The sequence below is a fragment of the Gallus gallus genome, chromosome 19 (genome assembly GCF_016699485.2).
Source record: "Gallus gallus isolate bGalGal1 chromosome 19, bGalGal1.mat.broiler.GRCg7b, whole genome shotgun sequence".
In the NCBI taxonomy this organism is placed as follows: domain Eukaryota; kingdom Metazoa; phylum Chordata; class Aves; order Galliformes; family Phasianidae; genus Gallus; species Gallus gallus.
The window spans coordinates 5,650,536-5,669,062 of record NC_052550.1 but is presented as its reverse complement, the minus strand read 5'-3'; the positions used below and the strand labels follow the sequence as shown (position 1 = coordinate 5,669,062).

The 18,527-nt window shown below is 43.2% G+C and overlaps 1 protein-coding gene and 1 long non-coding RNA gene across 3 annotated transcripts; one reads left to right on the top strand and one right to left on the bottom strand.

Annotated features, from left to right (window-relative positions):
• Positions 1–147: 147 nt before the first annotated feature.
• LOC121107265 lies at positions 148–3,707 on the top strand. Its single transcript, XR_005840999.2, has 2 exons — positions 148–207; positions 933–3,707. It is a non-coding gene; the product is annotated as an uncharacterized LOC121107265 (long non-coding RNA).
• On the bottom strand, positions 2,708–18,442 carry CRK (CRK proto-oncogene, adaptor protein). Of its 2 annotated transcripts, none has more exons than NM_001353939.2 (3): positions 18,084–18,442; positions 11,623–12,158; positions 2,708–6,079 (listed from the first exon to the last, which is right to left on the bottom strand). In NM_001353939.2, the coding sequence occupies exons 1-3, from the start codon at positions 18,325–18,327 to the stop codon at positions 5,942–5,944; spliced, it is 918 nt and encodes a 305-aa protein (NP_001340868.1). In that variant the 5' UTR covers positions 18,328–18,442; the 3' UTR covers positions 2,708–5,941. The 2 variants fall into 2 exon arrangements, with proteins under 2 accessions (NP_001340868.1, XP_015151518.1); XM_015296032.4 differs by having other exon boundaries at positions 11,793–12,158.
• Positions 18,443–18,527: the final 85 nt, after the last annotated feature.

The window sequence follows — 18,527 nt, the reverse complement described above, 5'->3', positions numbered from 1 at the left end:
GTCGCCGCCGCCGCCGCCGCCGCCGCGCTGTGGAGGCGAAGGGCCGCGGTGCGGAGCCGCCGGGGGTGCGAGTGGGGGTGCTGGCAGGGAGCCCCGCTCGCGTGAGGGAGAGCCGGGAGCCACGGCTGGGTGGTGGGGGGGGGGGGCATCGGAGAGAGCGGCTTTTCCCTCAGTCTGGCTGCGTCTTTCTCCTTCCTCTCACATATGGTGCGTTCAGACTACCGCCACCCTTCCCTGTGCTTTCGTACAAAGCGCTGGGTGTGTTCTGGGCATAAGAATGCCGTTAGAAAGGCAGGCCGTGTGATTGCGGAGCGCTGTTGGCTCCGCGGGGCGCCCGTCGGGCGGGGCGTCAGCTCAGGGCTGCGATCCCCGCCGGCGCTGAGGGGATGGAATCGGAACGTGAGCGGAATCCGCCGTGAATTCCTCCCGGTCTGCCTGGAATACACCGAGCAGGCACTTAAATCGTTGCGATAACACCTCCGTTTCCCAAATCAGAGCGGTTTGGGCTAAAAAGAAGAGGGATTCTGCTTGGCTAAGATAAATGTGAGGTTTGTTCAGGGCGGTGTGAGCTCGTATCCACCCCGAGGCTGTAACGAGGCGCGGCCGGGCTCTGCTCACAGGGAGCAGCGATAGGAGGAGAGGCCGCGGCTTTATGTTGTGCCAGGGGAGGCTTCAGGTTGGATATTGGGAGAGAAATGTGCTTTGAAAGAGCGGTGCTGCGGTGGCACAGCTGCACAGGGAGGGGGGGGGGAGTCCCCATCTCTGGAGGTGTCTCAGAGCCGTGGGGATGTGGCACTGAGGGCCGTGGCCAGTGGGCGCGGTGAGGCGGGGATGGACGCGGTGAGGCGGGGATGGACGTGGCGATGTGAGAGCTCTTTTCCAACCTTAATCACTCGGTGATGCTATGAACAGCCTCGTGTCTCTTTTTCCAGCGTCTCCTTGGATGCACGGCCTGAAGGCTCTCAGCCTTCCTGAGGTGTGAGAGCCCACAAAGGCCTTTGCAGCTCCTGATACACAGCAGACAGGTGGCACCTCTTGGGCAGTGCTGAGGGTCCGTTTGCTGTTCCATGTTGTGCCCACTGATTGGGGGCACGATTTAAAAACTTGGTTTATCGTTCCCTGATTCATTTCAATGCATTATTTCAAATGAATGAAGAAGAGCTTCAGGCTGTGTAAGACTAACAATTGGATGGCTTTGCTTATGGATATACCTAAGATATCACAATGATTTTTTATGTAGTTTTTTACCTAACTAGAAAATGAATGGTCTGTTTCCATGGGACCTTTTGGACCCCAACTGTTGTTCAGTCCTCAGGGTTATCTGATCAGAATTCCATCCAGGAAAACAGAAAGATATCGGCGTGTCTGGACTGAGGTGAAAATTAGGTACCAAGTCCAGGGAAAAAGAACACAAAAACTATTTCCAATCTGAAGGAAATATGATCAGAAAACGCAGATTTTGTTGAAATTGGGCATCACGATATACCTTTACCTCCTAATTGTCCATAAGGATGCAGTACGATTACCATGGATTCTGGCAGGCATGCAAAAAATCCCAGCAGTATGCAGTCACTGTGTGTCTGTGTGACTTTGTACAACTAACATCACCTCTGCACTTCATAAATCTTACCAGAAAAGCCTATTTTCTCAGCAGCTAAGACCTGGTTTTGTGTGGGACTGTGCATGATAAATTAGATTTGCCTCAATGTGGGGACTTTATGTGATCTTCAATTTCCCAATGCAATCCTCGCCTCGTCCTTTGCACCCACAACATTTACACAGATTGATTGGACTGCTACTGCAACAGAAAATCACCACTGCGAGGAGGAGCAGTTCTCTGCATAAATCCTGCACGACAAAGCCACGGAGATTTGCAAATACCAGTACTGAGGTAGGTGAGCAAGGAGTAAAGCTGAGGGCAGTACTACTTCTGCCTGTGGAAGTTTATCATGTGGGGCTGATGGGCTTATTGTATGGAGGCGTGACAGGAAAAGTGGCATCTCAGTATAGTTAAATGCAAAGTCCCACTTGAGGACTCCACCAAACAGTACTGATGAAGAAAGTTATGTGTAGTAACCTGCCAGCTGAATGCCCATTAACTAAAATGTGGAGTGCTTTAATTGTAGTGAAAGAAAACAAATGCCACTGTTGGACTCACCAGCAAGAAAGAGGATTATTGACTATCAACACTCCTCCCTGCATACTCCCAGAACCAACATACAGTGCAGTAAACAGTGTTTTAATTGGGAGTATAAAACATGGCCTATTCTATGCAGCACGGGCCTTGTGAGCTAAAGAGCACCTCCAGAAGGCCAAATGTTTGGGGGGGTTTTGATTTAAGTCATCTCAAGAATCCCCGAACTATTTTCCATTGCACCCCTATAGTCAGAAGTGAGAGTAATAACTGACAAGTCTCATTTTTACTTTCTTCATGAGCCCTTCTTCTGCAGTGAGGATACTTTCCACCCTCCCCCTGGACCTGGGGAACTCAGATAGTCACAGACATTCACCTTGCTTGAAAAAGGCTGTCATATTTTCTGGTTGATAACTTATTTTAGTCATCTTGCCTTCCTTCTGCAGGCGTAAGGTTTAACTGTTTTAATATAAGCATGGTCATTTACAAATGGCCTTAACAGCACTTCTGTTTCTATGTTCTTAAACACAACTATTACAATGACAGCTGATTGAGAACGACACCAAGCCAAAGTTTTGGCTATACTTTTATTTACTTCACATACTATGAACATATACATTACATGCTACAAAAAAAAATAATTAAAAAAAAAAAAGACTTTAGCTGTCAAGAAAGTGGATAGTGTTATAATACAATGGCACATGTTCATATTTCTCTTCAAACTGGTTTGGTTAGAATCCTTCCCCAAAACCATTAACAAAAACGAAGTGTTTTATTCTTAAGATGATTAGAAATATTTGCATTATTAACAAATACAATTCAAACAGATTAACAAGATTTAACCAGGTCAAATATTAGTAAAAAGGCTGGGATTTACCAAAATGAAATCTATATTAAAAAAACATAGCAGCCAGTTGTACTTTTAGTGTGATATAATGTGTAAATGCACCAGAAGAACACAGTGTAATTGAGCATTCTGCTTTCACGGTGTATTTCTAGAAATGATTATTCTAGTTCTAACACCTGCCTATGCACAACAGAGCAAAACCACAGCCAGACAGAGACAGAGGATTGTGACCAACGTTCTTCGCAATGATTCTTTGCACGCATTGGGAAGAAGGGAGAGAACAGAAGAGGATAAACAAAGGCCACAGAGGATTTAATCTACATGATCATGAACGTAAGTTCTACCTATTGTCCTTTAAAAGAGCTCGGTAAGTTGAAATGTCTATTTTGCACAAATGCAAACGTTAATTTCTATCACCTATGGAAAAAAAAACCCCACATTTCAGCTTAGAACTGAACAGTGGAAAACAGCTGCATGGATGCATTGGTTGACTAAGAAAAACCGCTTGACAAGAACTTAGGATTCTACTGCAACAGCAGCTATTAAGACTCCTATAGTTTCTTTTTTGCTCTTTCAAAGTGTACAAATATTTGCAATTTACACAGTCCTCACAAAAACACATCTACAAACTCCGCAGGGTATTTGCTAGTTAGCAACTCCATGTAAGTCCTTCGTATTAAAAAGGCAAGGTTTGCATAATAAAATTCCTTTCAGGAAAAAAAAAAAGTTATTTTGCTATCTTAAAATAACTGCTGATTGGAAAGGTATAAATGTATGGGCTTTCATTAATTGCAACTGGAATAAAAATGCTTCGGAACAAACTGTGTCACTCTAAGAACAGTTTGTTGTGCTGCTTCTGTAAGACCTGAAGTATTAGCAGATATGGGCTACTGATAAGCTCAGTGTTAAGCCTGCATTAGAATGCAGCTAGTGAAAAATCAGTGGCAACAAACAGTAAGACCAGAGGAAAAATACAGCTTAGCCTTAAATACACCAATTTGTTCCTGAACTTTGAGTTAGGTTCTGCATTTGTTTCCTCAGTGGAGACTGAGTCCAGAGCTAGAAGTGATCTCACACACAGCAGCAGATCACCCTGACCAGAAGAACCATCCAAGCTAGAACAGCACTGCAATTCCTTCCTTCCTGTTACTCTTGGGTCACTGTTGTAACAACTGTCAGTTTGCTAATAATCTTTAGTACTGCTTAAGGGATTGGTGATAGGAAAGTACAATTAATGTACACTGGCATTAGTTTACAGAATTATCAGGTGCCCACTACCTGAAAATTAGACTCGCTAATGAATTAGTTCTGAAGGAAAGCAACTAGTACTTAAATATAACAAATATTAACGTTTCCAGCATGTTACACAGTTCTGAGGTAAAGTGTTACCAGTATTCTGTCTGCTGGGTCGGTGCCTTGCAGCAATGGCATTTGCAGTGGGAACTGGCCCTTGCAGCATTTACAGCCAATGAGACATTCTAGTCTGACGTGGTTTGTATCAACCACATCTTCAGTTTGATCCTATTTAAAAACAGCTGTTCTGTGCGGGTCATAATGCAGTCAAAGTTACAGAATTTGTTTGCTTGGTCACTAGAGTGCTGTATTTGGAAAACAACCCAGGGTACAGACAAGGGTTCATTACTTCAGTGTTTAATTTCAGTTTACAAAACTTACTGAATCCACTCTGATTTATGTTAGAGAAAACCAGATAATTAGAAGAACAGGCTTAGGAAACAACAAACAAAACCACCAAGCAGTGCATAATACCAACTATCCAATGCACTGATTTTCACTGTGAGCTATGAAGCCATAGTGACTCTATTACACCTTTTGAAAATCAATCCAGAAGCACACAAGTATTTTCCATTAGTTTATTAAAAATAAAATCCTCATGAATTCGCTATCAAATATTTTACAGATGAGAATTAAGCCAGAAGAGTCCCCAGAGTGATTTCAAAATAGAAGTAGTATTTGCTTCGTCAGTTCACCACTTTTGACAATGATTTGTACTGTAACGCATTGGGGTACTGAACAGTTCTGGAGAAATTAAACTGGCCCTATGGAATTTATCTTCTTCTGAAAGCAGTGTAAACATTTTAGTATATTTAGTGAATCAAACACTGCTTTAAAGCTATGCCTTAAAGTGCTACGCATTTATTTTTCAGCACTGCTATGGATGTTTACACTTCAATAAGCCTTCTATTTGTGGATAAAGAGTTATTGGTGTGTTAATAGAAAATTTAAATTAAAATCAGCTGCTATGTCTGAAGCATCAACAGTACTGAATAAATCAATCTAGTGTCCACCAACGTCTACAATTCTGAGGTTGATTTGTTCTGTCATTTACCATTAAAATGGTACGTATCTGTAAATCATAGGGCTGTCCCCAGTGTGCTCTAAAAAATCTGTACTGTGCATAGTTATCTCACCGTGCAAAGTACTACACAGCCTTTCTAGGACAGAGAGTTCAGGATGGAAAAACTAAATGGAGAAAGCTCCAGGATAAATCTGTGGGAAAAAAAAACAACAAAACCAACCCAAACAAACTATCTATACATTGAATTGTCTAAGGTTGACGTTCATCGCCTGAGGAAGAAGCAACATAAACAAAAGGACTGGAGAGAGCTGTCAGTGCTGTCGTAGCATCTCTTACTGCTCTCTCCAGCTGATGCTCCTGGCAAGGTCCAGTCTGCTGTGCACATGGACATAAGCAGGCATTACAACCTATAATCATGTACTAGTTCTGCCACTTGACACACAAGTTATCTACTGTCGTACCCTGAATTACGTGACCCTTGATTAAGGAATGGTGGTGTTCAGTCCCAGGGGTTTGCAGGCTATCAGAATGCTTATACAAGCAATACCGCTTTCAGCTTCTGTTGGAACATAGTCTTGATGGCATCTGCAATAAAAACAAGTTGAGATTGTTCCCATCTGCAAGCACAACTGTTGAGCCACACTCAGCTGAAGTCCTCATCAGGATTCTGTTGATCCAGCAGGCGGACATGTGTGAATGGAAAGTGACCACGTTTGCCATTACATTCTCCTTCCCACTGACCACTCATGTTAATCTTTGTGACCTTTACCAGCTCACCGACCTGCAGGGGAAGGAATAAGGAAAGTTACAATTCACACACACAAGATACCCTTGGTGTGGTATCACCCAAGTGTACCACAGATACTTCTAGAAAAACAGTTTCAGTCTGAACTACTTTTGATGCACCAGCCTACCGCCTCATGAAGAACATATAGAAAGAAACTAGCTAGGCTAGGTGAGAACTACCCTCTGGTCTGCAATCCAAGACCAAACTTCCAGAGCACGTCTGGGCCCTGACATCAGCTGCTATCACAATAACTGGACGTGGCTGAACTGACAGAGGTTTGTGCTCTGCTGTACTGCATCAACAGCCCTGCGAGGGAAGGGATCGAGGGAATGCAGGTGGATGGAGGAAACGCTCATCTGCAAACTAAATGGCTCCTTAATGCTGAAACTCCTCTAAGTGCTGTCCAGGTAGTCCTGAAGGAGTTTGGGATAACTGGGGGCTGTATTTGTATAGCCACAGGTGATAAAGCACTAGGAGAATGTTTGGGGAGGTACCGCCTTAACATGGCTCTGTTCTTACTCTCTGAGCATCCACATCTAGCCATTACCAGAGGCAAGGCCAGATGGTCTTTCAGTCTTTTGTCCATGGATTTCTCAAATGAATTCCATGGGTTCAGTGAAGACAATTGATGCCCTCCTCCTATTATATCCAAAACATCTGACTAGAAAAATACTAGTTACTCTGGACTAACAAAACAACATCTTGTGTTTAAAAGCATCCAGTTCTATGCATTGCACTAAATAAAAGCACAGTAATGCATCTCATCTTCTAATCTCCAGCATAATTCATAACCAGTTAAATCTAAAGGAATTGCCTCCCTTTGACAAGGGTGAAAAACTGCACAGCAGATATTTTGCCAAGGCTGACAGTTGTGTAGTACCAAGCAGGGCCACAAGTCTAGGTCTGATCAGTCCTCAGCTCCTCTGCATCTTAAAGGATACGTTAATTAGCACTTGTACAATAATTTATAAAGTCAGTGAAAGATATCTGTGACATCGAAAAGCTGCCTATCCATTTCTACCCCTCTCTGTAAAGTTTTATCAATAATCTTATCTATGAGGAACACAACAGTCGTCAGAATTCTTTCTGTGTCACAGACAGAAAACGCTTTGGGGACAGATATATTCTATTTTCTTTCACTAATGCTGTAAATAAACTCTCAAGGCACAGCTGCAGTGTCTTACTGCATTTAACCCAGAAATTCACTGACTATACAGTTATGTACATGCTCAGCACTGTACCCAATTCATCCAAAGCAGCAGCTCATTATTCTCACTTCCCAGGCAGTGAATGAAGAATAAGGAAAGCAATTTCAGATGCTCGTAGTCTCTGTTAACTGTACAAGTTCTAATCCCTTGCAATCTCTTGCCAAAGCAGCTTTTAACAGTGCATACATTTAAAACACTGCATGGACATTTAATTAAGCTTCCCGTAGCTCTGATGATTACTTATCTGGTAATGAGAGGCACACTGGGGACTCTTGCTGCAGCTTTGTTTTCTTTCCTTTTGTAGTAATCAGCATAGACATTTTCATGAGCCATATTTTGAAGAAAATCCTCTTATGTATTTGCTAGAGGCAGAAAGGAAGCTTTCCTTGACTTCTGTATGCTAGCTTCAGCTCTTTAGGAATTTAATCACGCAGTGTGTATCATTTTGCTGCTGCTAATAATCACTGGGGGGCTGTACCAATAAAAACCCTCTGTTGACCAAAACAATAGAAAGCTAGAATTTAATAGGGATAAGATTAAATATGACTATAGTCATATAGCAAAAAAAATCTTTTCCCTAATCATAACCATCACAAGAACACTATCCTAGATACTCTAAATTACTTCAGACCTGGATACAGTGCTTCAACAGCAACGTATATGACCTCCAAACCAGCATGAATGAGAAAAGCAAGTCCTCCTGTCTAGCTGAACAACAGCCTGACTTATCCTGGTAGAATCAGCAATTAAAGAGACACTTGTAGTCATCTGTGCTTCTCTATTGTATTTTTTCAAGCTAGGATTGTATCCTTAATAGATCCTAGATAATCTTACTTCAATTGTTTTTATTTACAACAAAGTAACATTTGAATAGCTAAATGCGCATGCACTGCTTTCATTTGCTCTCTCAGACTTCCTTCCTACCTGTATTTTTCCCTTTTCCATCCTTACTGAAGTTGGAAACACTTTTATTGTGGGAGCCATTCTCCTATGTTCTGTGGACCACAGACCAAGGCACATTCTATCTGTAAGCCCACATCCAACACCACTTACACACTACTTACCTATTGTAACGTATTAAAAGTGATGCAATATGCCCACTGTGCTTAGCAGAACTGTATGAGAACTTCAAGTGGGATGGCATGGGCAATTCTGCCTCCATAGAGTTACAAAATGACGACAACACAGAGAAACTTTTAGCAAAGCTATCCATTATTACAACTGCTGGAACTTCCACATTTTTATACCAGATGAGGATGTTCCCTTTGAATTCTGCTCACTTTGACTAATGCTATTACCAGCCTGTTCCACATCGTCCCGCCGAGCCCAGAACCCCAAGGAAAGCACTGTACGCTGCTATCAAGCCAGACTTGGTGCAGTTCTCTTAAGAATTTTCAAAATGAAATACACTCCACATGCTGCTTCAAAGCAAAAAATGAAGCTTCACGTAAAGACTTTTTTATTCCAAGTTTTATTCCAAGTGCTCCTCTTTTGAAAGGCGAAAATGGCAGAGTCCTGTACTGTTACTGAGGGGAGGAGAAACAAACTAAGATGAAATGATCTTAGAGTCATTAACTACATAGATTTTCCCTTCTTTTAACTAAAACATACCCGACAACTTCTTGAAGAGGTCCAGTTACAAGCAAAGGAAGTGTGATCTTGGGCTAAAACCTTCCTCCATAACACAGCACAGCCTTTGTTAGAACATAATTTGCTCTGATCCTCCCCCCTAAGCTCTTCAAACCCATGTTAGTTTTAACCTAACAGCACAGATAGTTCTGTTTGCAGTTTGGGCCACAAAACCATTTGATGTTAACAATTTTATTTGCTTAGGACAAACACTGGGATCAAACCCCACCTACAAATATCACCCCATTTAAGACAGAGTTTTCATTTGGAGGAAACAAATTTAGATTTATAGTTAAGAGGTTTGGGCAAAAATGGACTGAAAAGATTTACGTAATGCTTTCTAGTAAGCCATTGAAGAAAGAGATCTCTGAATAAACAAAGAAGAAACACCATGAAGTGAAAGGGAATGTTAAAAACAAAAAGACAACAAGAAACAGTACTTTGAGAGACAGGATGAACTAAAACTGGGAAAGGGGAAGAGCACAGCGCTGCTTTTTCCTGTACAGACATTGAAAGCAGCTCAATAACATTGTGATTTGATACGATAAAGAGCGCGAGGAAGCACAATTAGAAGCAGGGATAAATGCTTCAAGTTTCAAAAGTGAGTTTTCCCAACATTAAATACAGAATAAACAACTACTGCTGTTAATGCATGTATTCAGTGTACAGCTGTAGCATGACGGGTGCACATCATCCTCACTGAGAGGTCCAACCTGCCAACCAGCAAGCGTTTCAGTGAGATGACATGGCCCATGAAGACCACTGCTCTAACAGACAGGCAGAGGTGCTATCAATCTTATTCCTATCCTCACAGATGGGCAGAGCCTGTAGACTTCTCCATTCCAGCCCCCTGCACACTTCTGCTATGCAGCACATTAGCATGAGAAGACCACAGCAGTGGGAGGTGGTTCAGAACAAAGAGATGTCCTCCATGAAACAACACCTTCCAGAAGCACCACATACTTGACAGACCATGAGTTTGAGTGAAGAGGATAAGAAAACCAGCCACAGCACTCACAAGCTGTTAGCCAGTGGGTAAGAAATTCTGCTTTCACTCAGATTTGCTCACAACAGCACAGCTTACTGGTATTTTCCTCATCCTCACCATTTTGCTCTATGCTACCAAACTGGAATTTGAGTGGCATGGTGGGGTTCTGCTTTAAATGAAATGAAACAAATTTAAGCTTAAAGGAACACTGGCAGCACATTGGGGTTAGTTAAAGCTTAAAAACAAAATCCAGGAAGAAAACTAAAAGATTTGGATACAATATGCTGCAGCAATGTAGAATGCCTCAAAGAAAATCTAATGGGAACACTCCATGACACTCAGAAATACTTTGAAGCCCCCGGAGGTGCCTAGGTGAAGGCACTGAGAAAGGGAGGAAAGGAAGCAGCATTTCAGGTATTACAGAAATTGGAAGGTTACAATCTTTGTGTATTTCCCCAGAATTTGTTGAGTTGGCATGAATTCCCATACACATGCTTTTCAACCCCCAAATCTCCATTCTGCATCCTGGCTCTCAATCCAGAAGTGCAACAAAACTTACAATAACTCAGAATATATTTCCACTGCTTCCCTAGGCAAATTTTTATGTACAGTGGGGAAAAAGCTGCAGCTCTCCCAGGTTATATATCAACTACCAGATCTGTAGAATGTGCTACATTTGCCAATTGAGTACTAAAGACATGTACATATGCTTGCCACATTGCTGAAGTATTCAAGTGCATTTTATGCCATACAAAATTAAACAAATTATTAAGAGTGCAGAGATGCTCTGACTCAGCACAGAAACTGTTTTTTCCCCAAGTACTTAAAATGTAATATAAACAGGAAGTCAATTAGGTATCAGGAAATTCCAGAGCGTTTAACTCAAAGAAAGCCTAGATTAAAGGATACCATTTACATATCATCCTAAGGCAAAGGTCTGCCACTTAGAATACCTTGGCCCCAACTTCCTCAAATGTAACTTGGGGGAGAACTATTTGATGCGTTGAGATTGAGCACTATTCTCCTGTTTAAGAGGGGAAAAAAAATATCAAAGAAATAGCACAACCAAATATTTGATCATATCAAGAAGTGAATCAACCTCAGGGAAACTCACTGCTTTATTGCAAATAATACTCCATCAGTCACTACTCCCTAATGAGTTATAATATACGTTCATGATTCACAATCTAAAAAAGTGAAGCAATCTGTTGAGGTCAAGACATTAAAATAAACCCCTACGCAGGATCATTATTGTCTCAGTGTGAGTAATTTCAAAGTGACTATCAGTGCTTCCACTGATTGCTTTTAAAAGGCTGACAGGATGACAGAACAACTCAGCACACCTTTAAAGACTGGGGTGGAGGCGCACATTGAACACAGGTTCAGACAGACAACATCATGAGCCGCACCCACTCCCTCCCCCTAAAATAATGACTTCAAAAGTAAAATGTGGATGGGGAAACACTTATGTTAGTGATGTTTGACAAGAGACGCAACACCGGATCAGTAACCTAAGCATGCTTTTATCATCAAGTAGTCTATAAGTGACTTTAGTCACTTATTTATAAGAAAAAATAAAGCTTTATCAATAACGATGCAAAAACAGCTTTACAGTGCTTTTTTCCCTTTCTCATTCCTACAAAATTATAATGTGATGGAAAGGGAAATCCCTTGAACAGATCTCTTCTTTCTAAGTTTTGCCCATTATGTACCTCCAAAGCCAAGGCTGTCTTGTCGTAGGCATTAGGGACTCGCTTCTGGATAACCCGGGCATAAAAAGGGCCATTCTGAAGGTTAGGGAGCGGAGTGTTGATGCTGGGCTGGGCATAGGGCCCTGGCTCCGGCCCACCCAGTGGTTGTGGGTGGGAACTATCCTGGTTACCTCCAGTCAGAGTAGATACTGAAGCAGAGGAAGGTCTACACTTCTCGACGTAAGGAACAGGTATCATTCCCCTCTTTCCATCCATGTCTTCTGCATTCCACCATTGCTCTTCAGGTTTATCCCGGATTTTCAGTATGTCTCCTTTCTTAAATGGAAGATCTTCGTCATCGTTTCCATTAAAGTCAAAGAGAGCTCGCACATATTCAACTTCCTCCTGCCTGAGGATAACGCCACTGTTCTGCCTGGATCGGGAAACTGGTTCTATCAAGGTTGTAGTGTCCAAATAGTGTATTTTGTAGAATTCCAGTAAAGATGGCAAAGAATCAAACTCCTGGTCACCTATTCGAAATCTGGTGGGATTCAACCCTGAAAGGAGAAAGCAAAACGTCAACAAAGAGAGTGAACAACAGTTACAACTGTAAATTAAACATCTGAGAAGACTAATACCACTACAGACAAGCAATTTGATACTGAATTTGGTCATCTTTAGATCAACATTCATCGTATTCAGCTCTTCCAGGTATTTTTAATTTCAGGGAGCATTATATTTTTAATGAAGATAGAGCTTTAAAGATTATGCTCAAGACATCAAAGCATGTAACAAATTGTTTGGCACTGCCGAACTTCCTGAATTTTGACAGAAGTATCTACAATCCTGCAGTGTTATATGGACCTTCAGTACATGTGCACTTCTCAGAAGCCGATACCATTTTCACCGAACAGGCAATTCATTTCTTTCCCCCCACTGAACACTCTAAATCTGGGCAGCAAAGGAAGCGCTGGTACAATTTCTAACAGCACGGACACTACAGAAAACACTTAGCTCAGCAATGCTACAGTACATTCTCATAAGGTGTATAATTCATTATTTTAATCTCCATTCTTGTGTTATCTGTGCCATATTTGTCAGATGGAGTCTAAGCTGCAAATGCGGACCTCAAATACATTAAAATGCAGATGATGTTCATATTCAAGACATCAGGAGTATCAAATCGCAGATAATCCATTTCAGTTTTCAATCTGCGAGCTGCACTTTTTTTTTCCTTTTCATTTTTATGCTCATCAGGCTCGGCTGGGGAAAAACATATGTATGATGTTCCATTTCCACCATGCACCGTATACTGTGTAATCAGTTATGGGAAGAATTGTGGAAGGCTGGGGGAGGGCGGTGGAGAGGAAAAGATTTATGCTTTAATGAGTAACTCTTAGCAAGAAAGAGATGCTTACTTTGCAAGTCTGCTTCTCTGCAGGGAATATCTAACAGTTCTGAGAATGAGCTCTTGAGTACAAAGCTAGCAGAATTTTTCAGGCTGTCGCTGATCCAAAACTCCCTCCAAAGTAGCACCGTCAGCACGACAAGCTAGCATTACAAGAAGGTCTTTCAAGAGAGCAAAAAGGGGTTCTAATAAAGAAAGGGCAGATTCGGTAAGATCAACACAAGCAGCCAATAAATAAGTTCTGAAGTTCCTGAAGGAACAGAAACATCAGTTAAGTTGGCTACAGAAAATTCAAAGCAGCAGAACTAAGTCATAGGAAAATGCACATTTAGATGCATCAAAAGGCTGAAGGACTTTCAAAAGAAATCAGCCCCAATGCAATGAGCCAAAAAAAGCAACAGTCTCAAAAAACTGCAAAAAAAAAAAAAACCCCACCAAAAGTAACCAAAATCACACTGGTTTCACCAAGAGATAAGGAAACAAATGTAAATATCAGTGTGATGCATGAACCTGGTGCAGAAAGAGGAGTAAGACTCTAGAAATAATGCATGACAGCCTAAAACAGCTGCCAAATGTACCTATATAAAACTAACCTCCACTCCTAAGAGGAAAGTCCACTGAAGTCTTGCACATGAGGAAGGAGCAACTGAGATCAGTGTAACGCATCCTAGAAATGAGCCTTCCAAAATACATTTGGCACAAGTGAAGAGTGAGAGAACGCAGCCCCTTCAAATACATTTTAAGATCAGAGAGATCAATGTATTCCTTGAAGGGACAAAAAGGACTGACACTATTTGCACAAAGGGAACACGCCCCAAATGCCACATGCGATTCTGATTCTTTTGTTTGAAAAGCAGAGGGCAGCTCCAACCATTTGAGGTCTGGAAAACAACATCTTTGCAGCAAGAAATCCACGAGCTTAATTCAAATTGCTGAAGAACATAAAGGCAGCAACCTGGTCCCTGCCAAGATTCCTAAAAACACCATGACAAGACTGAAGAGCTGAAAGTCACAATTAGGAAAGCACAGGTTGGAAATACAGCCACACCTTACCAAGCGGGTGGTAATCTCTTCATCAGTTTAAGTCTTTCGTGTATACTCTTGTTCAGCTACAAAGTTAACGAGCTGAGTGATGTCACTTACACAGCAGGGAAATAATTCCACCCATTAGGAGCTTCCAAGTCCTGCCATTCCCTGCTACAGTGAAACTCAAAGATAAACAGATTTCAGGCTCAGAAGAATTCTTCTGCTTCTTATTCGAATTGCAACACTCCTCATACCTGTAGGCCAGCGGAAAAACTAAGGCAAGATCTACCATGAGGAAGTCAGAGCAAAAGAGCTGTGTCTTTTTTTCTTTGTCTGAAGAAGCAGAGCTGTTTTTCTTCACAACCCTGGAACAGTTTTCTTGCAGGCACGAGGTCTAGCAGCATATTGTCTGCATCTTCCGAGGGCTCTCAGGAAAAGCAGAATGTGTGCAAAGGTAAGTCTGGCTTCTAGAGGAACTTTAGTCACTTCCTATTAAAGTTGGACAGCTGAAGAAATCCTCTTCCCTTCTCCCCAGCTCTGCACAGCCAAAGGAGGGACAGCAGCTCAGCTCATACCTCCGGCTGCAGGACTGCTCAGCTCTGTAAGACAGCTCCTTAGAATCAGAAAGCGAAAGAGCAGTGTATCATCTTTCCTACTTACTCCATCCTAGCTCCATCTGAGCTAGGACTTAACGTGATTCCATCTACTTGGAAACAGCTAGTGAAACCTCTGCTCTCAGAGGGGTGATGAAGGGGTTAAAATCCAAAGTAGCCCATAATTAAAGCAAGCATAAAATCTGGACCCTGACTGATCTCTATGACACACGGACCTTCCTGACGGAGGACTTTTACACTGAGTTGGCTTTGTGTCAGTGTGGAAAAGATCATTCACAGAGGTGTTAAATAAAACATCTGATATTCTTCTTGAGAGGTGGGCAGGTGGCATAACCACAGAGCAGCTTCGCGCTTCATCAGACCCTCAAGGGTTTCACATTTCTCTCTTCACTCCCGTTCTGTCAGTGCCACTAGGCAGTTTTGTCTTTATCCCTAAGCTTTTGTAAGCTTTCCTTTTTAGGGCATGGAAGACTTAACAGGAATATAGGTTTTCAATTTCATCTCTAGACACACCCTGTAAGCCCCTACCCCCCATCTTCAAAAGCACGTTTGGGGAAAGAAAGGCTGCTCTTGGTGTTCAGGATGCTGAGACACAAGGCTCTCACTCTGAAGGCATCACAGCAACACGGGACGGTTTTCCTCCTAGAGCAACTCTGCTACCGAGGCACAACGTTCCGCCTGTTTCCCCCACCTTCATTCAGATCCCTTCTTTTCGTTGTTCTTCAGTGCCTCTCTGCTCACTACTGAGCAAAACAGACAAGCACCCAGGAATGCTCTATAAAAGCAGTGAAACTCAGTTCATTGGTTTCATGAGGCCAGGAAGTACAGTGTGAATCTTTCAAAAAATCACAGTGGACTGCAATAAGCATGTTTTTAAAATGCATACTTACTGAAAACATCACCATTGTCATAAAGAAAAATGTAATGGCTTTGAGGTTTCTGGCCTTTCAGTAAAGAACACGTCTGTCTTTAGATGTTTTAGGCATTTTGTTTTGGTGTACATCAGACATTTTCACCCTATGCATGTATGTCAAACTGCAAAGACGTGATGTGTTAAAATACTGCCTTCTGGATTGAAGCTCTGTTCCTACTGTCACCTGCACACAGCAGTGTACAAGCAGTCATGAATCACACATGCACGTCAATCACCTGAAGCCAATAAATCAACACAGGAACCTGACAGGGCATATCTAGGCCTTCCAGTGAGTTGTGTGCATCTGCCAAACAATCACTTGCAAAAAAGAAGTTGTTTTCCAAATTAGCAATTTGTGAACATTTACCTCATTTCACTGTGCTACCTTCCCCATCCAAACCTGAAATCACCTTCAGTCTTCTACGAATAATACCATGTCCCTTCCATTAAAGAACATTTCTCCCTACTACTTTTTTCTGAAGGAAACTTTTAATTACATGTTAAATGTCATTTACTACACAAACACTCTTTCTTCCTTTAAGTTTGAGCGTGAAAAGAGTGCAGCATCAGCATGACATTCGTTTAAACCCACTAGAACTTCAGCACAGAAATACCTTTGGTGTGAAAGCGAAGCAGTGCCTATTTTCATAATATCAAGGTGGAAAAAAAGTGGACTCCCAAAAAATAATGAAACTTTTTAACCCATATCTAAACCTGCTGCAGGAGCAGCCTACACAGCAACGATAGCAGCTGGTCTTCTAAAGCAGATAACTGTTTAAAACAGAAGATAACTACATCAAGCACATTTCGCAGAATCATAGAGTGGCTTTGGTTGGAAGGAGCCTTTAAGATCACCTATTTCCAAGCCCCTGCTGTGGGCTGGCTGCCATCCACAGGACCAGGCAGCCCAGGACCCAGCCCGGCTGCCACAGTTATCCTGGGCAAGCTGTGACTTTTTGAAAAGAACACCAAAACCTTTTAACACTCCCATTGTAACCCAGGCCATAGAACACCGCAAAGCATTCACTGAGGTGATCTGAAAGGAACACAGACTACACATTCAATAACATGAAAAATACTGGTTTTCCACAGATGAACCACTCTACAGAAAACAACTGCGCAGAAAGGAGGCAGACACACACACTTCAGTGCTTTTCACCTCCAGCATCTTTATAAAATCCTATCTGGATGGATTCCCCTACAAATCACCCTGGAAGCTTATTCTGCTCTGTGTAACAGTCACACATTTCACACATCAAGCCTCCACAAAGCCATGAAAATAAACCTTTGCCTTGATAAGACACAAAATGCTGAGGAACCGAACACGTCTTGTGGTAAACCACTTCACTATCCACTTTGCTTCCAGCTCAATGCAGCCACCTTTATCTCCTGCATTGCAGAGCTTTCTGCGACTTGAGTGCACCTTACAGCAGTGGTAGATTCCTGCGACGAACCCAATGACTTCAGGCTTTCACCAATTTGCCAATTCTAAATGTTACCCCAATCAGGAGAGATCACTGTAAAATGGTGCAAACCCACCGCCAACAGATTCGTTCTTTTTTCAGGTTACTCCTCCTTCATTAACTACAGTCTGCACGGCCTGAAAAAAATCCTTTCTTTGTCTCTGGAGCAACTTATGTACCAACTTCACCCCGAGTCAAGTTCATGAGATCTCCTATTACACAGCTTTATTACACAGACTTTCAAACTTTGTAGTGGTTTCTCTGTGAGATGCCAGCAATTCGCCCACATCATTCTGGGAGCATTAATATCCAGACAGGAGTGGCTCCACCGCCAACTTCAGCAGGGCTGCTGTTTAACTAAACCTCCTCATCACACACCTACAGATTATCCGCTGCTGGGGGCTCTTGTTTACTTAGCTACACTTGTGCATTCAGAATCATTGCTTCCTGCAATACAGCCTTCTCTACAGTGTAAAAGCAACGCTTTAGGGGTTAAGTTAAGTACATCAATTTTGTATTAGAGATTGATGAGGAATAACATCAAATCTCCCCTTACAACACAAGGTGTGTGTAGGAGGGGGAACCCTGAATTCCATATCTGATCTAAAGGAACAAACGCCTTTACACTCCTGAGAAGCTCCCACTATTTATTAACCCACACAGCTCTCTGACTCATGACTAAGTTTAGCCTCATAATCTGTCCTCTTAACGCTAAACTATTCGAACTGAATTCAACCTTTTAAGTGACACTTCCACAGACCCATCTCCAGGCTCAGCTAACACACCGCATCCACACGTTACCATTCACAGCTTTCCGAAGAAAACAAAAGAATGCACGAAGCTGTAAAACCGTGACGGCTCCGGGCTGCACTCGGTCCCAGCGCACGTTTGGCTGCAAGGCAGGTGCAGGCAAACGGCTGCAAGACAAGACCCAACTCCTCTACAAAGAGCAACGCGACTCGCAGCACCGCCCGTGAGGAGAGCGGAGGTCCCGGGAGAAGGCGCAGAGCGGGGCCCGCAGCGGCTGAGGGGCACCGCCAGCCCTGGGGGTCACTCACCCGGGGCCCCAGGGCCCTCGCCGCCGGCCCTCCGGCCTCCCGCCGGCCCCAGGCTGTTGACGATGTAGTGCGAGACGCGGGAGCTCTCGGACACCGAGAGCACGAAGTCGCCGGGGATGGAGCCCGAGTCGCGCACCAGGAAGGTCCCGTGGCGTTGCCCCTGCAGCAGCGACACCGCGTCGCCCCGGCTCAGCCGCCCCCAGTACCAGCTCCCCCGGTCCTCGGAGTCGAACTGCCCGGCCATGAGGGCCGCCCCACCCGCAGGCCGCACTCGCTGCCCCCGCCCCGCGGGCCGCCGCAGCCCGCGGTGCCCCGCTCCGCGCCCAGCCCTGCTACACCAAAATGGCGGCCCCTGCCCTGACCTCACCTACCGGAAGTGACCGCACGCGGGGGAGACATGACATCATCTCTCCGCGCGGCACTGGGGACGACTGGCTCCCTGTG